General features: G+C 39.6%; 1 protein-coding gene and 1 non-coding gene across 2 annotated transcripts in view; one reads left to right on the top strand and one right to left on the bottom strand.

The window, feature by feature from the left end:
- PKHD1 (PKHD1 ciliary IPT domain containing fibrocystin/polyductin) overlaps window positions 1-25,030 on the bottom strand; it is a 440,412-nt gene that overhangs the window by 190,512 nt on the left and 224,870 nt on the right. Inside the window, exons 48-50 of the mRNA XM_058662233.1 lie at window positions 10,386-10,563; window positions 9,095-9,290; window positions 577-642 (exon numbers count right to left, since the gene is read on the bottom strand). Of these exons, the coding sequence (XP_058518216.1) occupies window positions 577-642; window positions 9,095-9,290; window positions 10,386-10,563 (440 nt within the window). The remainder of the gene's footprint in view (window positions 1-576; window positions 643-9,094; window positions 9,291-10,385; window positions 10,564-25,030) is intronic.
- On the top strand, window positions 24,210-24,320 carry LOC118758342 (U5 spliceosomal RNA). The gene has a single exon (XR_004995640.2). It is a non-coding gene; the product is annotated as a U5 spliceosomal RNA (small nuclear RNA).

The raw sequence follows: 25,030 nt of genomic DNA, 5'->3' as shown, positions 1-25,030 counted from the left end.
ACTGAAATCAAAGGAAAACTCTCTTTGAAAAATATTTATCCCTTCTGTAAATGCATTAATTGACTCAGAATAAACAAATGGGAACATGGAAATATACTACAAGGTGCTTATGAGAAACTTAGTATTTGCAAATTTGGTTTTTCAGTTAGAAAGATTTCCTAGAACCATCTGACTTTTGGGAGAAGGCTTGTTTACCCGGATTTCCTGACATTACCAGGAACAATTACAGTTTAGAGGTACCCTGCATTTTCCTTTCCATGTGGGGGAGGCCTAATGGCCCATCTGTAGATCTGGAGTTCTGTGGGCACAGATGGCCCATAATTTATGAAATGTGCTTCTTTACACACTTTAGTCCTTGCTTTCCATTGTTTTGAAAAATAAATGGACCCTTATATCTTTCTTTGACATGCAGACACATATTTTAGTTCGTGAAGTGACATACAGCGGAGTTGTAAGGAATCAAAGCATTTGGGAGGATACCTGCTTGTTTATAAACAAAGTGATGAGGAAGAAGCATAGAGTACTGGAGCACATTCTGCTGTGCCAGGCACTGTTATTTACTGCAGTAATACCCACCTGCAACAGACGGAGGGACGCCTTCCCTCACCTGGAGAATCACTTGCACTTGACCTTCACCTGAAACTGAACACAAACCACCACAACCTGAATGTGACATAAAAATCATCTTAACACTAAAGATATTCACATGTAACCAAAATGACTCATAACCATACTTGCAAAATAAAAACATGAAGTCATTGCTAATTAATCTGAAATTGATTTCCAACATTTGATTGTCATTGGTTTTATTCAACTAAACTTAATTTCAGTGAGCTCTCCAAGAGAATTGATACACAAATAATTAGAAAAGGGAACAAAAATCGTTTAGACATATGTTCTTCAGAGGGCACTGGTGTCCAGCAGAGGATACCTCATATCCTATTTTCTTCCTTATCCTTTTGCAGGCTCAGCTTTTAGAACTCATGTTTTTCTCACCAATAGGGTTCAGATCACCCATGAAATTTATTTGCTTTACCTTGACTCAAATTGTCCTTTTAATGAAGGTTGCTCTTCCCCCGATTCTCCTATCTTCCAAACCAACTGAGCACATTTAAAAGGCGTGGGGTTCATTAATTTTAAGTGTTCAATAAATTAGTGGAAATAATCAAAAGGCCCGGTTCTTTCTGATAATGGCTATTTGATGTCAGTATAAACCAGTAGATTAAGCTGGGAACATATGCTCCTTTGCCAAGAGAAGCTGCTATAATTAAATAGTGAATGCAACTACAAGGTGCTCTCATGCCTGATTAATTAGTAATCAGGTGCACAAACTCCATTTTCCCCAAAACACCTTGTCTCTTCTTGGTTAATTACTTTTCTGCCTTATCAGATGTCATGTGAGCCAGGACTTCCCATCACTGGAGAGCTCAACACTGATGGAGGCTGCAGTCTTCAGCCCTCAACCAAACTCATATTCTCTGTTTTTGTCTCCCTGTGATCTTAAACCCATTCTCCTTGCTGTAAGTGGAAAAGGTTGAGGATCATTCTTTCTAATTGCAAAGCAGAAATTTCAGAACATTTCACAGAAAATATTTCCCATAGGGACCCATGAATGAAACTTCTACAATTGGTTTTGATGTTATCTCACTTTTTTCAATTATAAGAAACATAATTACTATTTATTTTTAAAACGAGAGTTATAGAGGAGTAGGGAGAGACAGAGAATTTTTTTCCATCCACTGTTTCACTCTCTAGAAGTGCCAGGCAAGGCTAAAGCCAAAGGGAGGAGTTTCGTCTGTACTTCTCACCCACCTGGGCTATCTTGTGCTGCTTGTCCTAGACAATTACCAGAGAGACGGATCAGAAGTGGAGCATCTGTGACACAAACCTGCATCCATATTGGAAGCCAGCATTAGAGGTGACAGCTCCACATAAAATTTCACAAGGCCAGCCTCACCATATCTGATTCTTAACAGACTTTCCCACTTCGTCCTCTGAATTCTTACCTATCACTAACTGTTGGTAAACCAAGAAGTGATGGTTTGGTATTGTGTAATGTCTATAGCTCTCTCTACTACTCTTCACCCACGGCTTCTGGACAAGCTTAGCACATACCCAAGAAATGCGAGCTTTGGTCAATACTGTCATTAGAGCAGGCTCATTATTCTAACCATGAGTTAATAGTCAGAAGAAATATGCTCACACTTTTTACAGCTGCATTAATCATGATGAAGCATGGTATCACACAGATGTAAGCAACTCATTAGAGGTGCAAAATTTTGCTAGCTGCTTTCTCTAAAACACGGTAAATATAAAGTGTCATTCTTAATTTGACTAAATGCAGAAAGGGAAGAAAATAATTCGAGAATAACGGTGTTGATTTAGGAAGAGTTCAAAAGCCTTGCAGAGACTATGATACTGTACACATGTTTTCTCAGTAATTATGATTTCTGGTTTTGTGTTTGTACTACGAGCACGGTTAATCTTCTTTGTTTATAAATGGAGCCCGTTGTGGATGATCCTTCCCAGACTGAAAGCGGATCTGGTCTTTGCAAAGATACAATGTCTTTAGGTTAATTATTGCCAGGTTATTTTGACAAATGTTAGGTGATTTAAATTTGCTATAAACATATACATGGATACAAAGAAATGTGCTAAGAAAACGCTTCTGGTAGAAGAAAAGAGGATTACAAATGAGATGTGATAATTTACTATTCAAGTAATGTGCTAAGCCTGGCTAATTTCATCTTCACTAGGTCATCGGGAAAGAGAAAAACTCGATAGATAGGTCTAGTACTCGCTTAAAACTTTGGAGGAAATAGTACGTCTTTAAAAAGATAAAAATGCCTGGCATCCTATAAAACTCTATGGCTCCTTCCCTATTTTATTCTTCCACTCATATCCTTATTCCCACATTGTCATTTCAGTTTCTGTATACGTTTCAAGCTCTTGTTCTATCCACATTACCTAGTGTGACCACACAAAAGAGCATAAAAGAGCAGCTGCAACTGCTGTCAGCAAATTTCATCAACCTCTCCTTGACTCCTGCCTTCACTTCCTATCTCTAAAAGCCCTGGCTCCAGACTCCGGTATTGTTTTATTGAACCAGCTGCTGGGCTTGGTCCTCTCTCTGCCTTTCCCTTTTACCCTGCCAGATCTGCTACCTTTACCTCTTCTTGATTCACTTCACATACCTGCAGTCTCCGGTTGTACTCTATCCACGTCACCTGTCCTGCTGGGGAACTTGAGTTCATTCCCCAGAAATGAATCTGTTGACCTAGTCACAGAGAAGACTTGCCTGTCAGTGGACCCCTGGGCACGTAAGGCCAGTTTTACAGGACCACACCCATCTGATTCCAGCCTCACAAGACAGCCTGGAAGTCATTAGGGCCCTCATAACACACACTCTTTCAAGTACCTTCACAGCACTGTTACATGAAAATACTGTGATGATCTCTGAATCTTCTAGCAATCCCAGTAACATTCATTCACATAAGGGTACACATTTTATAAATATATAAAGCTGGTTTGAGGTGCCACTAGCTATAGCTGCATTAACCACAGCCCCAAGAGCCAGTTCAATTAAAATTTCCTAATTAACTCAAAGAATAACAACTGTTACTTTGACTGAGAGCAATATCTACCACATTTAATGGGAGCATTTGTAATTTCCTGAGTACTGCCGCAGACCTTCCGAAACAAAATTTGCAGGGAGAGACCTGGGAACAAGCATTTCAGGTATTTGCCCACAAGGCAAGTTACACATAGATATACATATGTAACACTGATTTGAGGAACTACACAATTCCCCTTGTATTACCCTTTAAATAATGGCTTGGTCTTAGCAAGCAAAGAGGGAGATCTTCCCAGGAAAGGTCATTGTATTCACAGCAGTAACTTCATCAATGATATCCAAAACTCTCAGACTTCTCTATTCCTGAAATAAAAATATGCAGTGGTAATGTTTGCAGTGTAAGCTGTTTCATATTCGTGGTTATGGATTTAATAATGTTTTAGAAAAACCAGTAGCTCACTAGAACCATGATTTTATGGATATTACTGTTTAAGCTGAGGCTTGGATTAAAAATTAGACAGTCGAAGACTTAAGAAAACTTCACTTTAAAACGTTAGGCAAATAGTACCAAAGGCTTAAGGATGTGACAAACTTATGAAATGCATTTAAACATCAAAAACTTAGAAAGTACAGTATTAAAAGCTGGGCCTGGAATAGAAGATTTATAAACTTAGATTTTTTTAACTTGATCACCAGAAAAAGTACTGATCCTAGGATCAGAAAAGCTAAGTGTGGCAGCTGCGCTGGATATACCACACAAACTGCATGAGATACGCCAGCACTGAACACTGCGAAGAATTAGCTCCTCTCCTGAGCGATTCCTAGAAATCTAATTCTGAATTCCAAGTTTCCCATTCCCGCCCCCCATCTTCCATCCTTATCTTCTTTGCTCGTTTCTTTCTTTTAGAAATGTCACTTCTAACCAAAAGATAAAATCCTTTTTTTTTTTTTTTGTACATTCCCAGTTCCCTTTCCATTTGCTATATTTTTGCTCTATAGGTAGTGCATTTCCCTCAAATCCATCCTCTACATTACTAGTGAAAAGCCTTTGGGATGTTTGGGGGAATGAATTTTCTATAAGAATGTAAATTAATTTATTAACTAGACTGCTATAGATTGCCTTAGAGGGCCTCAGCATGGCAATGGCTGCAGAGCTGCAAAAGATTAGGATTCAGCTTTGCCCGTAAGATCCCCTTGTAGAGCTCGGGGGAGCGAGCAGGGTCTACTCTCCTCAGAGCCTCACAAGTTCCTTCTCAAGCAGTTACATAGGCTCTTCAAGACCAGTGGAAGAAGAGATTGGGATGGGCAGGAACCATGCTCCTCCCAGGGCCGTGGCTGTTCTGAGAACAGAAGACCTAGTGGGTAGCTGAGAAGAGAAGCTGAGCCTCAGACTCGGGCAAATGTCCTTTGTTCTCAGCATCTCCCACGTTAACAAGCCATCTCTTCAGATCCATCTCTGGAAGGAGACTTGAGTTCTTCAGGGCAGCTTGGCACACACACAATGAAGTCCATCTATCTTTGTATCCACAGTCCTCTTCCTCATGGACCCTGGCCTCACTCCTCTGCACACAGAGCATGCCTTTCTCTTGATGAGGGGGTCACAGCTGAACGCATGTGTTGGCTAGCTTGGCAAGACATGTCACTTCCCAGTCAGATCAGAAGAAGGTGGTGTGGTCCAGGTCTCAGGAGCTCCACGAGCAGACCATCTCAGCTGCCTCCTGACACAATATCCCGGCTTGGCTGCCTCTCTCTGGTGTCAGTGGGAGCTGTGTGAACTCCGAGGGACAACTGTGAATGGTGCAACATCTGATATGAATTTATCACCGGCTGCTGGTTGGGTGGGGGATAAAGCCCAGAGAAGGGGCATGGAGTGTTTAATGCACCCTGCCACAACCCAACAGTTTGCCCTAAAGAGCAAAGAAAGGGTTTGAAAGGAAAGGGTCAAAAGTAAGTTGACCCCTGACAGAATGTACAATGATTGGAAGAGGGCTGGCTACGAGCAGCTGCTGGAACCCCACTGGCTGCACATCGGGCTTCCAAGAGTCAGAACCTGAATAATTAACTCAAGATTGTTTCCTCCACCCTACTCCACCCAGGACACCTCCCCCGCCTCCCCACTCCCCCCCGTTTTGAGCAAGTCCTATTCTATTTCCACAGGAAGACGCATAGCCCTCCTGAGCAGCTGCAATAATTGTGTTCCTATTGTGAAGAGGACCTCCTCCTGGCCAACCCCCTACAAGTGGTCATTGTGAGGGGAGAGTCAGTGATTATACGCTCCAGCCTGATGCTTTGGGGGACCCAGCTGCCTAAGTGCTGACACACGAGCATTCGGAAGGCCTGGGAGGGGTAGTGGAGGTGGAGGCGCGGGGCGGAGGGGTCGGGGTAGAGCCACGTCTGTGAGATGGCACTGGGACATACCAGACTTTCTGCATAAGTCAAGCCCAGAACAAATGAGGCTTTATCGGGCCCCCATGATGAGAAGGCTCATCTGCCTTTGAAGTGGGGCTGAGCGTGAGGCCCAGCAGCTTTTCCTTCTTTGCACCGAGCAAACATCCTTCTTTCGATATGCTACATGCTCATTATCTCTGCCCCATTTAATGATTTTTGATTGAAGGGTGGCGGCTGGGATGCCGAGAAGATCGTTAGAGAGGCTCCATCCAGCCAAGCCCGTAAGAAAGGCTCTCCTTGTGCCTAGACCTAAATTTGGAATTTCTTAACAGTGTGTGCTTGTTCTTGGAGGCAGATAAGGGCTGAGCGTGAAATTCTTAATTAAGCAATAAATAGAGAGTGGGGTGTCAGCAGATGTAGCCAGTAGCCATGGTAACAGGAATCACATGGGCGAGAGAGCTGAGACTAGATGGAGGCCCCGGGCCTGGGCCTGACTGACAGCTGAAGAATCCTACAAAGCTTGTAAACCAGATTAATTAGCTGACTAATTATTTCATAGCGTTAATGTAACTAAAAAATAAAAATAGTTCACCATGAACTGAAACATCCCTGGAAAAAAAAAAACAGCAGGGAAAGAGGCAGCAGGGAAGGACTGAAGGCAGGCAAGAGCTGCCAGAGCATCAGACCGCGTGAGTGGAAAAGTGGACTTGTCCACTCCACTCCCAGCTTCACAGACAGGAAAGAACACTTGTTCTGTGAGCAGATATCCTGAAACATGGCATGGGAAGGTAGTTGAATATTGCCCCATGGGTCCTTAACCCAAACCATAACCCAAAGGGACAAAACCCACTGTGGTCTACTCTTTATGCAGTTCCTTGGGCAAAAAACTCAGTAACGTTAGAAAAGGCAACTAAATTTATCTCCTTAAAAGCTATTTTAAATTATGTGAGGTTTAATTATTAAGTAATCCATGATATTACATTTCAATCATCATACATGACATAGTATTGCAGATCTGCTAACTCGCAGACCCGAGTAAAAGAAAATAGACAAAATGAACAGTAATAACATGTACACAGACATTGAGACACACACCGTTGTTAATATTCTGGGGGTGAAGTAGGAAGAAAATTTCAACAGAAACAAACCATAGAGGAACTTTCAGTAAAATGCTCTTTTCACTGTAGCTTCTCACACTCTAATATTTGCAGGGTTTTTGTGCCCATAATTCTAACAGACAAGTAAACACTTTCAATGTTGAATAAGTAAATCTACTGAAAAATGGAATAATTCTAGTGCCACACACCAGGTAAAACAGCCACCCACTCATGGACAGTGGCTAACATCTCTATGAACACTTCATTCTGCTTGGTGAATAATGTCAATGTTGGTAAATAATGTCACTTCCACAAAACTCTTCAAATGTTCGCATTTAGTGTGGAATAAAGTTGTTATCAAGCTCCTCTGGAAACTCAAAAACAAAAGTCTTAATCTCCTGAGTATTCCAAAACCCCCTGCACTCCATAAAGTGCAACTGTTGAGCAAAAACAAAGCTGACCTCGGTGGAAAGAGAAGGGAAAGGGCAAAACCTTTTGGATATGCAGTATTTTCTCTTTGGCAAAGTATCAGTGGGAAGTTTTCATCAACCTCCTTGCCTGGTCACTGCTGCTGCTCCTGCTCCCCTCCGGCACCCCCACCCGCCCCTCTACTCCGATCTTTGGTTGGCTGGCCATGATTCTCTAGTGGGCAGCACACTCTAGTGGAGGGATCCGTAGCCAGGGGCTAGAATGCCCGAGTTCTGATCTCTTACACTCTCAAAAGTGCCTAATTCTAGTCGGGTATCTTAAACCATGCTCAGAGCAGCTGAGGGGAGGAAATAGAGATAATTACGATCATCCTAAAAATTCCTATTCCGAGGGAAGTGGTAATGTTGCTGGCACCCAAGATGATCCAGTTAGAAGTGGTCAATAAATGACTGCAATGTGGCCGGTTATCAGGGGAACAGCACTAGGAACAACAAGATAGCCAAGAGGAGGAGCAGATCCTGCTGCAAATCTGTCCCGGAACTTGGTGGACCTAAAAGAGGTCAAGCAGTTTCCTTACAACAAAACGAAACTTGGGCATATACAACTCTGCCGATGATTTCCCAGGCCAGGGAGAAGACCACATAGACTTCAGTGACTTTATGAAAAATATTTTATGGGGCCAGTGCCATGGCAAGCAAGCTAAGCCTCTGCCTGTGGCATCAGCACACCAAGTGAGCACTGATTCGAGTCCTGATGGCTCTATTTCATATCTGGTTCTGTATTAATAGCCTGGGAAAGTGGCAGAGCATGGCCAAAGTCCTTACTTCCCCGCTCCCACATCAGAGACCAGAAAAAGGCCTTTGGATCCTGGCTTTGGACCAGCCCAGCTCTGGCTGTTACAGCCATTTGAGGAGTGAACTAGAGGATCTATAAAATAGCACAAAAATAGAGCCAGTCTTCAAGGATGGAAAAGTGGACAAAATGTCATGTGTGAAACTCCCACGAAGACTGGTAAGATGACAATGAGTATAAAATAAACATTGGTAATAGTAATAATTTTAATTCACTATAAGACAGTGTTTTATTTCTAGTAAAACAACTTTGTATGTAAGGCAGGATGGCTGGTCATTTATATAAGATGCATTTAATCTAAGAGGAGAGGGTAAGTTAGGACATCAGAGTCGGGCCCAGGGTTGTGATGCAGTGAGATAAACTACCACTGACAATGTTGGCTCTCACGTTCTGTTTGGCCTCTGAACCAGTTCCCTACTAACATGCCCGAGAAAGCAGAAGATGATGAGCCAAGTGTTTGGGCCCCTGTTGTCCATTCAGGAGATGGGGATGAAGTTCCGGCACTGGCCCTTGCACCCATTTCGAGAGTGAACAAACAGTTGGAAGATCTCTCTCCCTTCCTCTCTTCATGTCACTCTATTTCATGAGTAAATAAAATCTTTTTTTCAAAATTTATTTTTCATTTTTGAGAGGTAGAGTTCTACAGAAAGAAAGGCATACAGAGAGATCCATTGGAAACATATTCAGGACTCAAGAGTGATGGAGCGCTTTCTCTTTAGGTACCCTCAAGATACTGATCCAAACAGATACTTACCCAGATAGGTGAGCTGCCTCCACTGCCTGTTGAAGAACCAATCACAGCTTTGGTCCCGACCAGGTGATGGACGAGACAGAAGAGCCCGGCCCACTTTACTGTTACAACTTATGAGGATGTCAGGGTAGAGTGGCACATCTGTGTGTACCAGGAGGAGGTAATTCCCTTGGGTAAAGTTGTCAAATGATGCTGAGTACTGGAAATGACAGAACAACACAACAGTGCTCATTTAGTACGGGTGAACCAAAATGAGGCATAGACAATGTAGTAAGAGTAGCTTAGAAATAGGATGGTTTATACCCAAACAACTGGCAAACACAGGGCCAGATCTCAAATCCCTTCCCAGTTTTTTCCACAACATAAAGGGTCAGGCAATGATGGGTGTCAATCATTTACACCAATAATAACTAACACTGTCAGAGAACTTGCCACACAATCAGGCAACATTTGAATCACTTAATCACTAATGGTAACTTTTCCTGTCTCATTTTATAGTTGAGACAACTGATGTGTGCAGAAGTTCAGTAATTTGTCCCATTTACGAGTAAGGGGCACACGAGACCCAGCTTCCCGGTGCTCTCATTTTATGAAACCTTCCCCAGAATGTGAGAGTGGGAACCTCAAACAGCAGAATTAGAGGTACACGTTCTCCCTGAGAGCTGTGATGCAAAAAGCAAGAGTGATTCTGTTCTGATATCATCATAAACTTTGATTTCTCTATCATCTGTCCCCGACTCTTAGAGGAACATTTATGATAATACCGGAAGAAAGAAATATGCCAAAATGAAGAAAATAAACTGATTGAATGCAGATTTTTGTTGCAGGGGTATATAAAATGCATCAATTCCCCAACATCAGAGTTCCTTGATCTACCCCTGTTGAGGGACCTACCAGATCTCTATTTGCAACTTACCGTTTTACCACTAGGTGGCAGTATGAAATGTGTAAATGTCTTGTTAAGACATTTTCTCTGGCTGCAAGCACTTCTATACAAGTTGGTCTTCTATAGGATTTTGCCTGTGAATTTTTTTTTAATTACAATTCCACGGAGTTCTTAAAGGTCTTATTTTATTAAATTAATTAATTTAAAATTTCCTACAAAGCCATTCTGTATTCAAGATTTAAAAAAATCCGAAACTCATATCAGCATCTACTCAGCTGGTCAAAATTTCACTGTAGTTTTATCAGTATTAGGTGATGGTTAATATTTGCAACTTATTATTTCACTGAAAAAGGCTCAGAGACTGTTATTGGGAACTGAGCACTTCAATGAACAGATTCCTGGGGTTACCTGCAAAGATCTGTGGACTGAAGGATTCTCAAATCGCAATGAGTAGGTCTCTTGGTCCAAGAGCAGAGCCATCCAGCCATGAAGATTAGACAATGTGTTGCCTACATAGTTGACAGTAGTTGTCTTATTTCTGCTGTCAGTCAAGGTTAAACCATAAGGAACACTGGGAGCATCAGCTCTACGTTGATTTTAAAAGAAAAATAAATGGTTTCTAAAGTTATTTACTTACTCTCAAATACAATAAGTTTTCCCTTTTTTAAGTCTTATACGCTTCTGATGTGTATCTATGGAGGTCTTAGTTCATGTCCTATGGGTCACGACAACTAAGCGCAAAGCTGTCACTGAACTGTTTGCATATTTTCCTCTTCATACCTGCCGGTGGGAATGCTCAGATCTTAAGCTATATGAAGAAATAATACCCTAATGAATTTACATAGATCAGGACCACACATCCTTCACTTAACAAAGAAATGCACAAGCAGCATCTTCCCATAGATCAGCTTCATCAACAATATGAATACATTACTTTTACCACAGCATATTCCCAGGCCGAGCATTGGCTGAGGTTTAGGATGTCACACGCTCAGATGCTCAGACACCTTGTTCTCACCATCCGGCAGGAATGGCTCATTGCTATTATGCAAACTCAGCATTCTCTGGGTTTTCTTCATAAAAACAGAGATTGTAGGTGGGCATTTGGTGCAGCAATTAAGACAATGCTTGGGATATATGCCTCCAATATCAGAGCAGCTGGTTCTAGTCCAGGCTCTTCTACTTCCCAGCCGGTTTCCTACTAATTCATGCCATGCTACTGATGTGAGAGATTACACAGGGCTCCTGATGTCAGCCTTGCCCAACCATGACTGGTGCAGGCATTGGAGGAGTAAATTAGCAGATGGAAGATTCATTCTCATTTTCTATCTTTTTCTCTTTCCCCTTTTCAAATGCAGTGAAAATAAAATTCAGTCAAAGGTGTCTTCCTCTTGAATCCTCCGCCCTGGGCCTTGGATCTTATGATTCTGTAAGTCCTAATCTGAGGGCACTCAAGTCATGTATTTCATGAATAAACAACGCTGAATGAGACTTTCCTTTCAAAGCAGTAGGGTCCCTTTTCTTAATGTACATGGACAGTTTTGAGAAGAACCACATTTCACCAAATGAAGCAGAATATTTTAAAAGTGATTTGTGAATGTCATGGGTAAGAGCTAGAGAATTATGACCAAATATCCCCCCAAATTATTCCATACACAGCCCATCCAATAAGTGATTTTAAGATTTTATTAGAGCATAGATATATGTAGCTACATACTAAGATTCCAAAAATTTAAATATGTATTAAAAAAAAATGTCAAAAAAACCCCACATCAACACTCATTATAAATTTCCTTCCTCTTTTTGGTTTTCGTGAGAATCCTTAATGTCACATCTTGCTGTAGGCAGATAATTGTATCCCCAAAGCAGAAATAAGACAAAGGAGGATCTTGTGTTTGCACACTGAGATGGGGCATGAGTATATCCAAGATTAATAAACCATGGCGTATCACAAAAAGAAACTCTGAGTAGCACTCTGGATGTTTAACCTAGAGCCAAATGGGTATCAATTGGAAATACAGATCAGTACTCACTGTGGCTTGTGAACTTGGACAAATACCAACACATTTTAAGCTTTAGTGTGTTTTCTTCTTTTAATAAAAGTCTTGGTTGTAAATATATAACCACATTACTGCAGTGAAGCTTAAAGAAATGGCTGGTGTAAAGCATTCAGGAGCCTTAACTGGGCTGCCAAGACTGACCCACAATTCACCTGGTATAGAATCTCAGATAAGCCAGATTGGCCAATCTATACAACTCACATAAATGCTTATCCAGAGTATTTAATCATTTAAATATGTAATCAAAAACATTTCCCTGTACAGAGCACTCTCCTTTGAAGTATACATATTTTTTTTTCTATTTTATTTCCAACTGTTCATACATTTCATAGATATTCATATTATATAATGGATTTCTTATAAGATTAATATTAATAAAATAAAATGAAGAAAGACTTAGGTATTTTGGAATGAAAGAATTACCCTTTCCTCAGTTTTCCTTATGCAACATTCATGAAACATCAGAAATCTTGCAAAAGAGGCAAACACTCTTATTTTTGTGCCTGATACTTATGGATATTTTCCCTCCATTTCTGTCAGACCTTAAGTTGCAAATAAAGGACAATGCTTAAATAGTTGTATTCTAACGACCTGAACAGTAAAAATGTCATGTGTGTGCTAACTTCACTGAATAATACCGTCATCTTCTAGACGCAGCTATTCATATTCTCAAATACCAGATCATTTCAGTTGTGGAATTCATTGGGTTCTATTTCCCCATTGATTCATTTATGTCACATAGGTAGACGCCCCGGAATTTAGTTGTACATGTTTATTGTGGTGATTACTTCTCGTGATTGGATTTCTTATCATCACAGTTTGTCCTTCCTCACCTTTCTAATGCTTTCCAGCTTGTAGTCTGTATTATCTGCTATTAGAATGGCTACATCAGCTACATCCTTTCCATTAGCCTGGAGTATCCTTTCCTGTAACCCCAGTACCTACTGCATCCAACTTCTTTATGTTTGGTGTTTATTTCACAGAAGGTGAATTTTGCACATTAAATATATCACTTGGGTCAAGGAGATTAGACCCTCTTATGGGACTGCAGAGTTTGTGATTTTATTTGAGAAGAAAATTCTAGGGCAACTAAGGACAAATGCTTATGAAATGTAATGAATGAAATTTATCAATCTTACAGTTTCTGAAGATTATACTTTAAAAATAAAGTTCACAACTGAAATGGAAAGGAAACAACAGAGCTCATCCACACAGCAGAACAAATGGACTTGTATATCGGAGCCTTTCATCCAACAGATGCAGAGCACACAATTTTTTTTCATCAGGCTGTGGAAACTTCTCCAGGATCGATGACAAGACAGAACAAGCTTCAGCAAATTTTGAACAACTGAAATCATACCATGAGTTTTCTGAGATCATCATATTGAAGTCCAACAAATCAAAATACCCCAGAAGATATGTAAATGCCAGGAGACTGAATAACATGCTGCTAAAAATGCAATGGTTTATAGAAGAAATCAATTCGGAAATTAAAAAAACACTGCTAGAAAAGAACAAAGGCATCAACACAATATGTCAAAACTTGTGGGACACAGTGAACACAATGCTAATAACAAAGTTTACTTCAGTTAGTGCCCATATCAATAATCGAGAAATTAGGTAAATGGGCTAATTATATATCGGAAGGAGCTAGAAAACAACAGCAAAACAATCCCAAGATCAACAGGAAAAAAAAGTAAATAATCGGGCCTAGTGCGATGCCGTAGTGGTTAAAGTCCTCATCTTCCACGTGCCAGGATCCCATATGGGTGCCAGTTCTAATCCCAGTGGCCCTGCTTCCCATCCAGCTCCCTGCTTGTGGCCTGGGAAAGCAGTTGAGGATGGCCCAAAGCCGCGGGACCCTGCACTTGCGTGGGAGACCTGGAAGAGCTCCTGGTTCCTGACTTCGGACTGGCTCAGCTCCTCCTCTCTGTATATCCGCCTTTCCAATAAAAATAAATTTTTAAAAATCTTTAAAAAATTTTAAAAAAAGAAATAATCAAAATAAGGGAGGGAATAAACTAAATAGAGACAAAAAGAATAATACATAAGGTCAACAAATCAAAGAACCGGCTCTTTGAGAAAGTCAACAAAACAGATTCCCCACTAGCCCAACTAACAAGAGAAAAAGAAGGGAGAAGATACAAATCAATATAATCTTCAGTGAAAAAGGAAATACAACAGACACCGGACATACATAGAATAAGCAGGAACTATTAAAGGCAACTATAATGACAACTCAGAATAACTAGAAGAAATGGATATGTTTTTGGATATTTAAAAGCTATCAAAATTAAATCCTGAGGCAATTAATAATCTAGACCTATAAAGAAGACTGAGATTGAATCTGTAATTAAATCCCTTTCAACCAAGGGAAGCCCTGGATCAGATGGCGTCACTGCAGAATTCCACCAAACATTTCAAGAAAAACCTACTCAAATCCTCCACAAGGTATTCCAAACAGCAGCAAGGGAGAGAATCCTCCAAAATTCTTTTTCCGAAGCCAACATTACTTTAATACCAAAGCCAGGTAGACTCAACAGATAAAAAGGACTCCACAGATATCCCTGATAAGCATAGATGCAACAAATCCTCAACAAAATGCTAGCCAACAGAATCCAACAATATATCAGGCAGACCATTCACCCAGACCAGGTGTAATCTATCCCTGACATGCAACCATCTCATATGCAAATCAATAACTGTGATATATCACATCAGCAAATTGAAGAATAAAAACCATATGATTGGGCCCGGCGGCGTGGCCTAGTGGCTAAAGTCCTCACCTTGAACGCCCCAGGATCCCATACGGGCGCCGGTTCTAATCCCGGCAGCTCCACTTCCCATCCAGCTCCCTGCTTGTGGCCTGGGAAAGCAGTTGCGGACGGCCCAATGCATTGGGACACTGCATCCACGTGGGAGACCCGGAAGAGGTTCCAGGTTCCCGGCTTCGGATCGGCGCACACCGGCCCGTTGTGGCTCACTTGGGGAGTGAATCATCGGACGGAAGAACTTCATCTCTGTCTCTCCTCCTCTGTGTATATCTTGGTGTAATAAAATGAATAAATCTTTAAAAAAAAAACATATGATCATTTCAATAGATACAGAGAAGGCATCTGGTAAAATGCAACACTACCTCATGCTAAAAGCCCTAAACAAGACGGGCACAGAAAGAACATTCTACAACACAAAGAAATACACCAATACTCAATGCCAGCATCATTTTAACTGTGAAAAGACTAGAAGCTTTTACACTAAGATATGGACCTATGCAAGGATGCCCATTCTCAGCACTGTTAGCAGACAGTAGGCAGGAAATTAAAGCAATTCAAATTGGAAATGGGGAATTGCTCCTGTACATAGACGACATGATTCAATGCATAGGAGAACCAAAAGACTCAACAAAGAGACTGTTGAAATTCATAGGAGAGTTTTGCACAGTACAAAATAAAGGAACACAAATCAATGGCACTAGTATAAACACATAATTCTATGGCTTAGAATGTCGGGACACAAATAACAGACTGATGGAATTAGGACTCCTCATGAAGCACTATACTGTCATAATATGGAGAAAATCAGTTGGGGGGGTGGTGGGAGTTTTGGGGGAGTGGTGTTGGGGAAATCCCAGATCCTATGGAACTGTACTATAAAATTTAACAAACACAGGGAAAAAATAAAAATAAAAATTATACAATTTGCAACAAAATGGCCCCAACTAGAGACTTATATTCTTAATTACAAGCTTCTGCATCCAAATTCCTACATGACACAGAGCATTGTTTTCCAATATCCTTGACAATTAAGTCTCTCCCATTATGCTCAGCGAAACAGGTCAATCTCAAAAGGACAAATATCATAGCTTCTGACAGTAGGCAGCCTTCATGCAAAATATCAGATCAACAGCCCTTTCAATACTGTTTTTGTTACATCTCAGGGGGGTTGACATTTTTGTTTTTATTTTCATTCATTCAAAAAAAGTTTGTTTGTCTTGTTAATTTCTTCACTGACTCAGAGGTCACACCATAGCATCATTAAGAGTCAGGAAGGTTTTTTTCTTTTTCATTTCTTCAGTGACACATTTGTCCATCAGTAGCATGTTATGTAACTTCGTGGCATTGTACGTTTTCTGTTTTTCTGTTGCTGATTTTGTTTTTTCAGCTTTTCATTTACAGGGATGTATAGTAACGGTGTCATAGAGACTATCACATCCAGATGTGAAGATAAAAAGCAGTATGCATCTCTACTTTCAAATTAAAGATAGAATCCCAATGAAATTGTTGAATGTATCTTGACAATAGGATGCTAGACTCTCAGCCATTGTCCATGCCTACAATGTCAGGATACACTTAAATAACAGAATGACAAGACTCATGACTGATTATGAAGTTCTATACTATTGTAATGATAAGCAGGAAATCAGCGTGAGGGAACATATAGCCTATGGAACTGTATCATGGAATAATAAAATAAAGAATTAACTAAAAAAAAAGTTAGGTCTCCCTTTCTCTTTAATCGCATAACTCCAACAATGGAATTCTGAGGCCTCCATCCCTACTTTATTCAACAGATCAAGTGTTGTCCTAATGTGACCACATAAAGTTTGTTGCAAAATCTCTAGCAGACATGCCAGTTTGATTCTAGGTCTTTCTACAACAAACTATTTTTTCTAGCCAACGTTAACAAAAGATACAAAAGTACATTAGAAGTGCTACAGAGGACTTATGGTAGGGTGTATCCACCAGAAAATAAAAAAAACTCACTATTACATTGTTCTGTTTTATATATGATTGTAAACACTGTAAAAGTTTGCAGAAAGATTGAGTGTTGTAGCTTCTTTCATCGTTGAAGGTTTCTTATCTTACTTTGGAGAGACATTTATGTCTGAGACAATAAAGTTATATATGGAAAAAAGCTTGCTGATGAGCATGAAATATGCCAGGATGGTGGCATGCCAGCATATGGACTACTGGTGCCATGAAAAGACCTATCAGTTCAGTGTGTTTTTGAAGGTTGTACATACAAACCATTCTGCAGAAATTAGCTGGCTGTGTTCAGATTGCTGGTTTTTCTTTTTTGTTTTCTTTTCATGCAGTACAAAATATGAAAGCAACATCAGCAACCACAAGTATTCAGGAGATGCTTGCAGCACCATTTCAGACAAGCTATTTTGATGTGTCTGGCTTAGGAGATGTGCAATTAGAAAAGGTTTATTTCACAGCCATTTCAAATCAAGAGCATTTAGTGCTCAATGCAGTGTTTTTCTTAATATACAGAGATATGGACCCTCAGGAAAAGTACTCTAATGGTAAACAAAACCAGAGAGTTAATATTTGTTCTCACTGGTATTGCTGATTGCTTAGCAAATCCTTTGTGGGCAGTATACATTCAACATTTCTGCACAGTACATGGGTACTAAATTACAGTAACAGTTTAAGCAACCAACTGGTATGGTAAATTGGTACTTTGGCTAAGAAGTTTTCTCAAGTGATAGTGTTATATATATAACACAAGATACCCCTTAATTAAAACAGGTTGATTTAAAAAAAAGCATAAAATTAAAATAACCAGAGAGCATGAAAAAGCATCATGTAAGGCTATAATCTCTTTCTCTTTCTGAGCTGTCCACTGTCTGCAGAACTTACTGCAAATGCAGAGATAAGGGTTAACACTTAAAAGAGACTGGTTGCCTTTTGATTTCTTGCACATAAAGCCATAAGAAGTTTAGGAAGAGACTTCTTCCCCTTGTAATGAAGCTCTCTGCTGCTAATGGCCCATGCAGACTCCCTTGGCTCCTCCAAATTAGAAATACTTGTGTGCTCCTTTGCTTCATTAACAGTAAAAAGAGGGAGATTGGTGGCTATTTAGGGCACTGGGAAATTGGTGGCTATTTAGGGCAAGTGAAAATTGTAGTAATTATGGTTGGTAAATTCTCTTCATGGTGTTCTTTGACTCTTGATGTTCTTTTACTGCCTTTCTGAAGAGCCCAGCACTGTCAGTACTGGTGTTTGGCCTAAAAGGATAGGAGTTGATGTGACTTCGGATTTCTTGTCTCTGGTAATGGTCAATGCAAAGACATCTTGCCAACTGGAAAATGGGTTTTTATATTATCTGATTTGCACAGTGTGCCATTTGATTTGTCTACTACTTGATATAATGAAGATATATTTGATAACCACGTTCTCAGACGGCACAACAGAAAGCTGGTACTGCATATGAGTACCTATGAAATGACATGCTGAATCACCATGCATTCAGGTGGGTTAATGTGTCTGGATAGGATCAGAGCTTTGAGAGTAATACACAGGAGAAAGAAGGAATGCTTTAGGAGTACAGTGTACTGCAGTGGGCCTTCAGTTGAACAAGGGTTGGTATCAGATTATTAGATGCTGGTTAGAAGGAGAAGCACGTAAGAATACATGGACAGAAGTCCCAAAGACAAATAGAGCTTGGTGACTCGGTAATACCCAGAGAAGGGATAATGTTTATAGAGGCCTTCAGAAGCTGAATAGGAGTTTAAAAAATGTTTCCCTAAAAATTGAAGCTGCAGCATACAGCAATTGAATAACACTCTAAAAATGGAATCACAATGCTGCTAACGGATATTTGAGAAATAATTAAGTCCCTCAAGGTGACCAGAGATTTGTGGGGTCACATTGCTAGAATTAAGAAACACCCAGAAATGTTTACTCAATTAATTATATCATCAAAAATTTAAGTATTACTTCTGTAACTGTCAAGATGGTAGGAATCAAAATTAAGGGAAAAATGGCAGAATGCAGGCTGGCAAGGCAGGCAGAGTTACAAAAACATTTGAACAAATAGTGTTTTTCCTTAAGTCTATAGTTAACTGCAAAAGGGGTGTTACTGCGAGCACCTGACTAGTAAGGGAAGATACATGTGTTCTTAAGGAAACTAGCATCTTCCCAAATTAGTTATATGTGACCAAGAGCTGTTTTCTGATCACTGTACTGTGAATCCTGTTGGGAAATATCCCATCAATATGGTGTTGATTCTATCAAACCTGGATCACTTATGAACTATTACTTATTTCCTTTGATTAATAAGTTTACAATAATCATCCCAGCATTCGTATAATTTTCTGAGTAGATTTCACTTGTGGGGAGAAATTAACAGTATTTTGATGAAGTGCTTTGCCATATGTTACATTTGCTTATTGATTTATCAAAAAGTAATGCAATTCTTATCAAGTGGGAGTTTTCTTTCTTAATGTAACTCATTATTTAGACAGTGTGATTTATCAATCCTCTCCACGGTTTAGATCTTGAGGTTAATTTTTTTAATGAACACATATATCCCTGCAAGAGATAAAATGGAAATGCTTTCAAAACTTGAAAAATAGAATATTTTCAGTGAATTAGAATTTTTTTCAAAATTTTCTATTTCTGATTATTTTCAATTACACAGTTCCATAGGCACAGGAATTCTCCCCACAGTCTTCCTCTCCCCCCATTAAACCCACACTGGTTTCCCCAATGTTACTAAAAATTAAATTCCTTGGGCCTGGCATGATAGCCTAGCAGCTAAAGTCCTTGCCTTGAACATGCTGGGATCCCATATGGGCACTGGTTCTAATCCCGGCAGCCCGCTTCCCATCCAGCTCCTTGCTTGTGACCTGGGACAGCAATTGAGGATGGCCCAAGGCCTCAGGACCCTATACCTGCCTGGGAGACCTGGAAGAATCTCCTGACTGCTGTTTTTGGATTGGCTCAGTTCCAGCCATTGTGGCTGCTTGGGGAGTGAACCACTGGACAGAAGATCTTCCTCTCTTTCTCCTCCTCTCTGTATATCTGCCTTTCCTATAAAAATAAATAAATTTTAAAAAATATATAGTCCTTAAGCAACAGTCACAGTGCAAAATTCTATTTAAGTATATCATCATACGTACAGTCAATGACAAAGTCTAGTATCCTAATGTCAAGATATATTTAAGAGTTTCACAGGGATTCCTCCTTTTATTCAAGAATAGAGATGCATGCTGCAATGTATCTTTACCTCCTGGTATGATAGCCTTGATTATATACGTAGATTACCTATGTATCTGTTTTGTATTTTTCATGAAGGTTACCTACTGTCAGACACAACATACGATATCTGTCCTTTTGGAATTGATTTGTTTTACTGAGCATAATGGGAGACTTAATTGTAAGAGATACTGAAAAACAATGCTTTGCATCATGTAGGAATTTGCATACAGAAGTTATATCACACACCATGTGGTATAGTGAAGCCTATTGACACCAGCTCAGGAGAAAATATTTGCCTTGCTTCCCAACTCCTTATTTAGTAATATCATGTTTAGCTCCCAATAAAGCAGAAGAGAGTGGATTTTTTTTAACCATGCTATTAGGCAGAAGTTATAAATCAAGTCTTACTGTTACAGAAAGTTACGTTGTTAAGCATTCACAGGTACATAACTGTACCCTTATGTCATTCATAAACCTTAAAAACTAGATAATGATGCTGTTCGTATCCCCAGTTTAGAATCCACTGTGATTTTTAGAATTTTATTTTATTTCTGTAATCTCTGCTGTCAGGAGAAGATAATATATCTTGCAATTTTTCTGTCACACTGGGTATTTTTTTTTTTTAAGGACTGAAAAGATACCATTAGTAGAGCCAGGTCTATTTATCCCTGGGAAGGAGAGGTAGGTGATTATGAAGGGGAAAGCTAGGCCAAAATTTCCATTTGAACTCTTCTTTACTTTTGCATTCACAGAGGCAGGGGGTGCCTCATACTTCGAACACTGACACATTAAGAGCAGTTACATAGGTGAACACTGAACGCAAGCACTACAGGAGAGGATATTAAGCAAGATCTGAGAATCAACGTGATCAAGAAGAATGTTAACCTCTTCTTTTCCAGGAAAGGCAGGAAGCATAGCAAAAGGCACCAGGGCACAGTGAATCAACTTCCAATTGTTACAATCACCAGGAGGGTTTCTAGGTCAGTATAGGTCATGAGATTATTGGACATTGCTCTCTATTTTGTTTTTTTAGGAATTAGGTTAAGATATATCTGAATAAACTTAATTGCCTTGCCAGTGTTTTGGTTTCTCAGAAACATAAAAACAACAGTATTTAGTATAGTATATAGTGTGTTGCTTTGTAATTAGCAAAGGTAAAAGTGGAAGATTTGAGACAGAACTTACTGAGCACTTGTGAGATAAATGCTGTGATGGCCAGTTTACTGGTGTGAGAAATGAAGCAACAAAATGTGAAATATAAATTGGAAGGAGGGGGAACTATTACTTATAACCACAAATGATTATTAATCACATTTACCCATTCATTTTAAGCTGTATTTATTTGTTTTTATTGGAAAGGCAGATTTACAAAGACAATAACAGAAAGAAAGATTTTCCATCTGCTGGTTTACTGCCAAAATCGCCACAATGACCAGAGATGAGCCAATCCAAAGCCAGAAGCCAGGAGCTTCTTCTAGGTCTCCCGTGCAGATGCAGGTCCCATGTTTTTGAAAAACTCAAAGCTATGGGTTGGCCAACCTATAGTATGTTGCAATCCCTTTTAATTTTTCCCAACATCAAACTTGTTAATAACTGCAACAGACAATCAAGGCTATTTTTAATCTTTTCATAAATTGATGACAATTGAAAAATACTACACACTGCTCTGGAGCACAGAAGTTGAACCTTATGAACTGAAAAAGGCAAAGAAGTTGGTTGAGGAATAAAATGCACAGCAAGTAGGATGGAGCCCTGGGGGAGACTCTAGGAATGAAAAGGCAGGACATGAAAGTCTACGACATTAGGAAAGTTCAACATTCCTTAAGAACCCTTAGGAAGACACTGAAAAAAGAAATGAGTGGCAAGAGCAGATACGCATCTATGAAGTTTGAGAACTGATACACAATAAGGTGAGCAGCTAAGAAGACATTGCAGCTGTGCAAGTGCAAGATAAAGGCAGCTGGGACTAAGCAGGACATTGGAAAGCAAGACTCAGAGGAATTTTCTTCAGATATAATATGTACATGGAGGATCATTAATATGGGAAATTATGTAATAAGGTGAGTTGGTGACTGTCCCATATCTCTGACTTGGAAAGTATTTTATCTCAGTGAGATTAACTAAACCCACAGGCGAACTTACAGGTCTATGAGAAAGACTACAGGTTCCATTTTGCTAAGTTGAATTTGAGGTGGTTATTAAATACAACATGAGAATACTGACAATACTGATGCTCAATAGAACTGTAGTACAACCTATTAATGCAAGGCACAGACATCATCATAGATTTTATAGCAGCACCAAAGGAAAGTTTTAAAAAGATGAAATTAATTTGAATAACAGATTAACTGCTAATAAATACAAAATACCACTCAATATAACAACTTAAACAAATTAATGAGATATTTTACAATATTTTTCATACTATCTTTGAAATACAGTTCACCATTTACCTGTAATAGCACATCTAATTTTGGACTAACCATATTGCACTACATATACTGAGTAGCTATAACTTTCTCACAGCTATAACAGTAGACACTGCAGACTCTAAGGGTAGGTGAATAAATGGGTTTGCAGAACCATAATGTAGATTGGAAGGGAAAACTAGGGATCAACAATGAATGTTCACTGAAGCTATAAAGCTAATGTAGGAAGCATTTATGGCTTGAGGACAAAGGGAGTTCCTTACAGAATCCTAAGGTACACTAGTGTTCGAGAGAAGAGATTACAAGAAGACCTAAAAGGAACATAGAATAATCCATTGACTATATTATCTTTGTTCTGGGTAATAATCTCTGTACAGAAGAAATTGCTTTTCTAAATTTGGGGATTCATATACCTAAAAACTGTAAAGAGCATATCATCATTTTGAGACCCTTAAGTTAAAAAAAAAACAGATTGGTGATTAAGGGTCCCAAAAAGAGATCTTGGTTTGCATTGGTATGGTTACCAACACCCTTGCCTCACAGGAAGAAGACTGCAGTTCATGGAAGAAGATTGGTAGAAACAAGTTAGGAAAAAGTACCCTCTCCAGTCAACTGCAGGTCCTACAGAAAGCTTGAATTTTCAAACTGGTTAGAGAACAGCATAAAAAGCATTTGAGCCAATCAAATATATCATTTAAACAAAACATAAACTAGACTGCCATACAGAATGCAGCAGTTTTCATTTACCCAAATACTAAATCATATGGCCACTTCCAATATTCATATGTTCTGTCAACCAGCTGCAGACATTGAGTATAGGAAGGAATAAAAGTTAAAACAGCATAAAACCAGACATCCATGAGGCCTAAACAAGCAACAGAACAGAAGATTACCAACATCATAAAAAAAGTTTTAGGAAAATACAGCAGACAGGAGTCGACCAGGGAGGAATTGACACTTGAAGCAATTGGTTTTATCAAAGGCCCACAGGGAATACCACTGTAAGGCTTCCCTGCTGCCTTGGGATCTTTACTGAGGAAAAGAGTAGGAGCTGAAAGTGAAGACAGCAGGGTGGTTGTGCCATATCATATCTCCATCAATAAAGCAACCCCAAATGATCATGACTATGAGAGCTTTGTAAATCAACTCTTAGGGCCCTTGCCCCAGGGTAAATAGCACAACAAATTAATCCTTTCTCCATGAATTGCAGCAAAGTTTGTATCAACCCTGAATTCAAATTGCTCATTAGCTCTGACATGTTCCTAATGAGCTTATAATGCTCTGGGACAAAGATCAAGCCACTGAACACAAATAGCTAGGGATAGGATCATAGATAAAATCAGAAGGACTTTAAAAGTAGTGTCTCCCTAAATCAGATAGTCTGAGTCACATGATTACTCTCATTCAGGACAACCGGCATCTAATCCAAGCATCTTCCTAACATTCTCCCTGAAAATGTTGATGTTGCTTTTTAATAAAGTATACTCTGAGTAGCAAGAACATATAGATCATCTCACCCAACCCTCTTTCCTGTAGGTAATGACACTGTGGCCTTAGCAGCAGGCAGAAACTTACTTAGAAACCAACACAAGACAATTTGCTAATGGTCCATAATATGTAAATTAATGTGAAGATTTTAAATATAAGTAGGATGTCCAGTCATCTGGACCTCTGAAAAACTGAAGATATTTCCAAGGCATGGGATTCTCCCTTTTAAAATCAAGAAAATTCCACATTCTGGTATCTCTTCAGATCATAGGTGTCTCTTCAGATCATATTAATCTTTTGCCTTTTATAAAAGATTTCTGTGGAGTGGAACAATTCAGACTCTTGACCCAATTTCTGAGGCCTTATTTCAGCAAGGCTACTTAATGTTGTTCAAAGAAAGAATTTTATTGTGATTGCTAGTCAGCAGGCATACAGTTATTCATGGAAATATTTGAGTCAGTGGGGAAAGAAGATCCATCTTTCCCTCGCAGTGTCATTTAATCTTTATTCAAAAGAAAAACACAAAATGTAGTAAGAATTTTTCATTCTAGCAGAAGCCTTTTGAATCTACTTAGAATATGGCATTAGGATCATCTTCTCAACCTAGTCAATCCTAATCAAACCTAGTGGTGACATAAAGACTTACTGCCAAGTTGAGAACACATTCTGAAGCTGTTTGAAGGGTGATGCCCAACCAAGAAGGCGGCTCAGAAAGAGCCTTCCAATACCACATTGACAAGTGCCTAACAAGTGACAGCTTAAGTAGATCTCAAATTAAAGCACAGCAAGAGTATCAAGCACATGATGGCCCAGTGGCTAAATCCTCACCTTGCACATGCCTGGATCCCATATGGGTGCCAGTTTGCGTCCTGGCTGCTCTGCTTCCCATTCAGCTCTCTGCTCATTCACAGCTTGGGAAAGCAGTAGAGGATGGCCCAAAATCACTGCAGTCAAGTGGGAAACCCAGAAATCTTTGGCTCCTGGCTTCAGATAGTTCACTCTGGCCATCAGGGCCATATGGGAAGTGAACCAACAAATAGAACACTTTTCTCTCCTTATCTCCTTCTCTTTAAATCTGTCTTTACAAT

This window comes from Ochotona princeps, chromosome 1 (assembly GCF_030435755.1).
Source record: "Ochotona princeps isolate mOchPri1 chromosome 1, mOchPri1.hap1, whole genome shotgun sequence".
Lineage (NCBI taxonomy): Eukaryota > Metazoa > Chordata > Mammalia > Lagomorpha > Ochotonidae > Ochotona > Ochotona princeps.
This window is presented reverse-complemented; position numbering and strand designations above follow the sequence as displayed.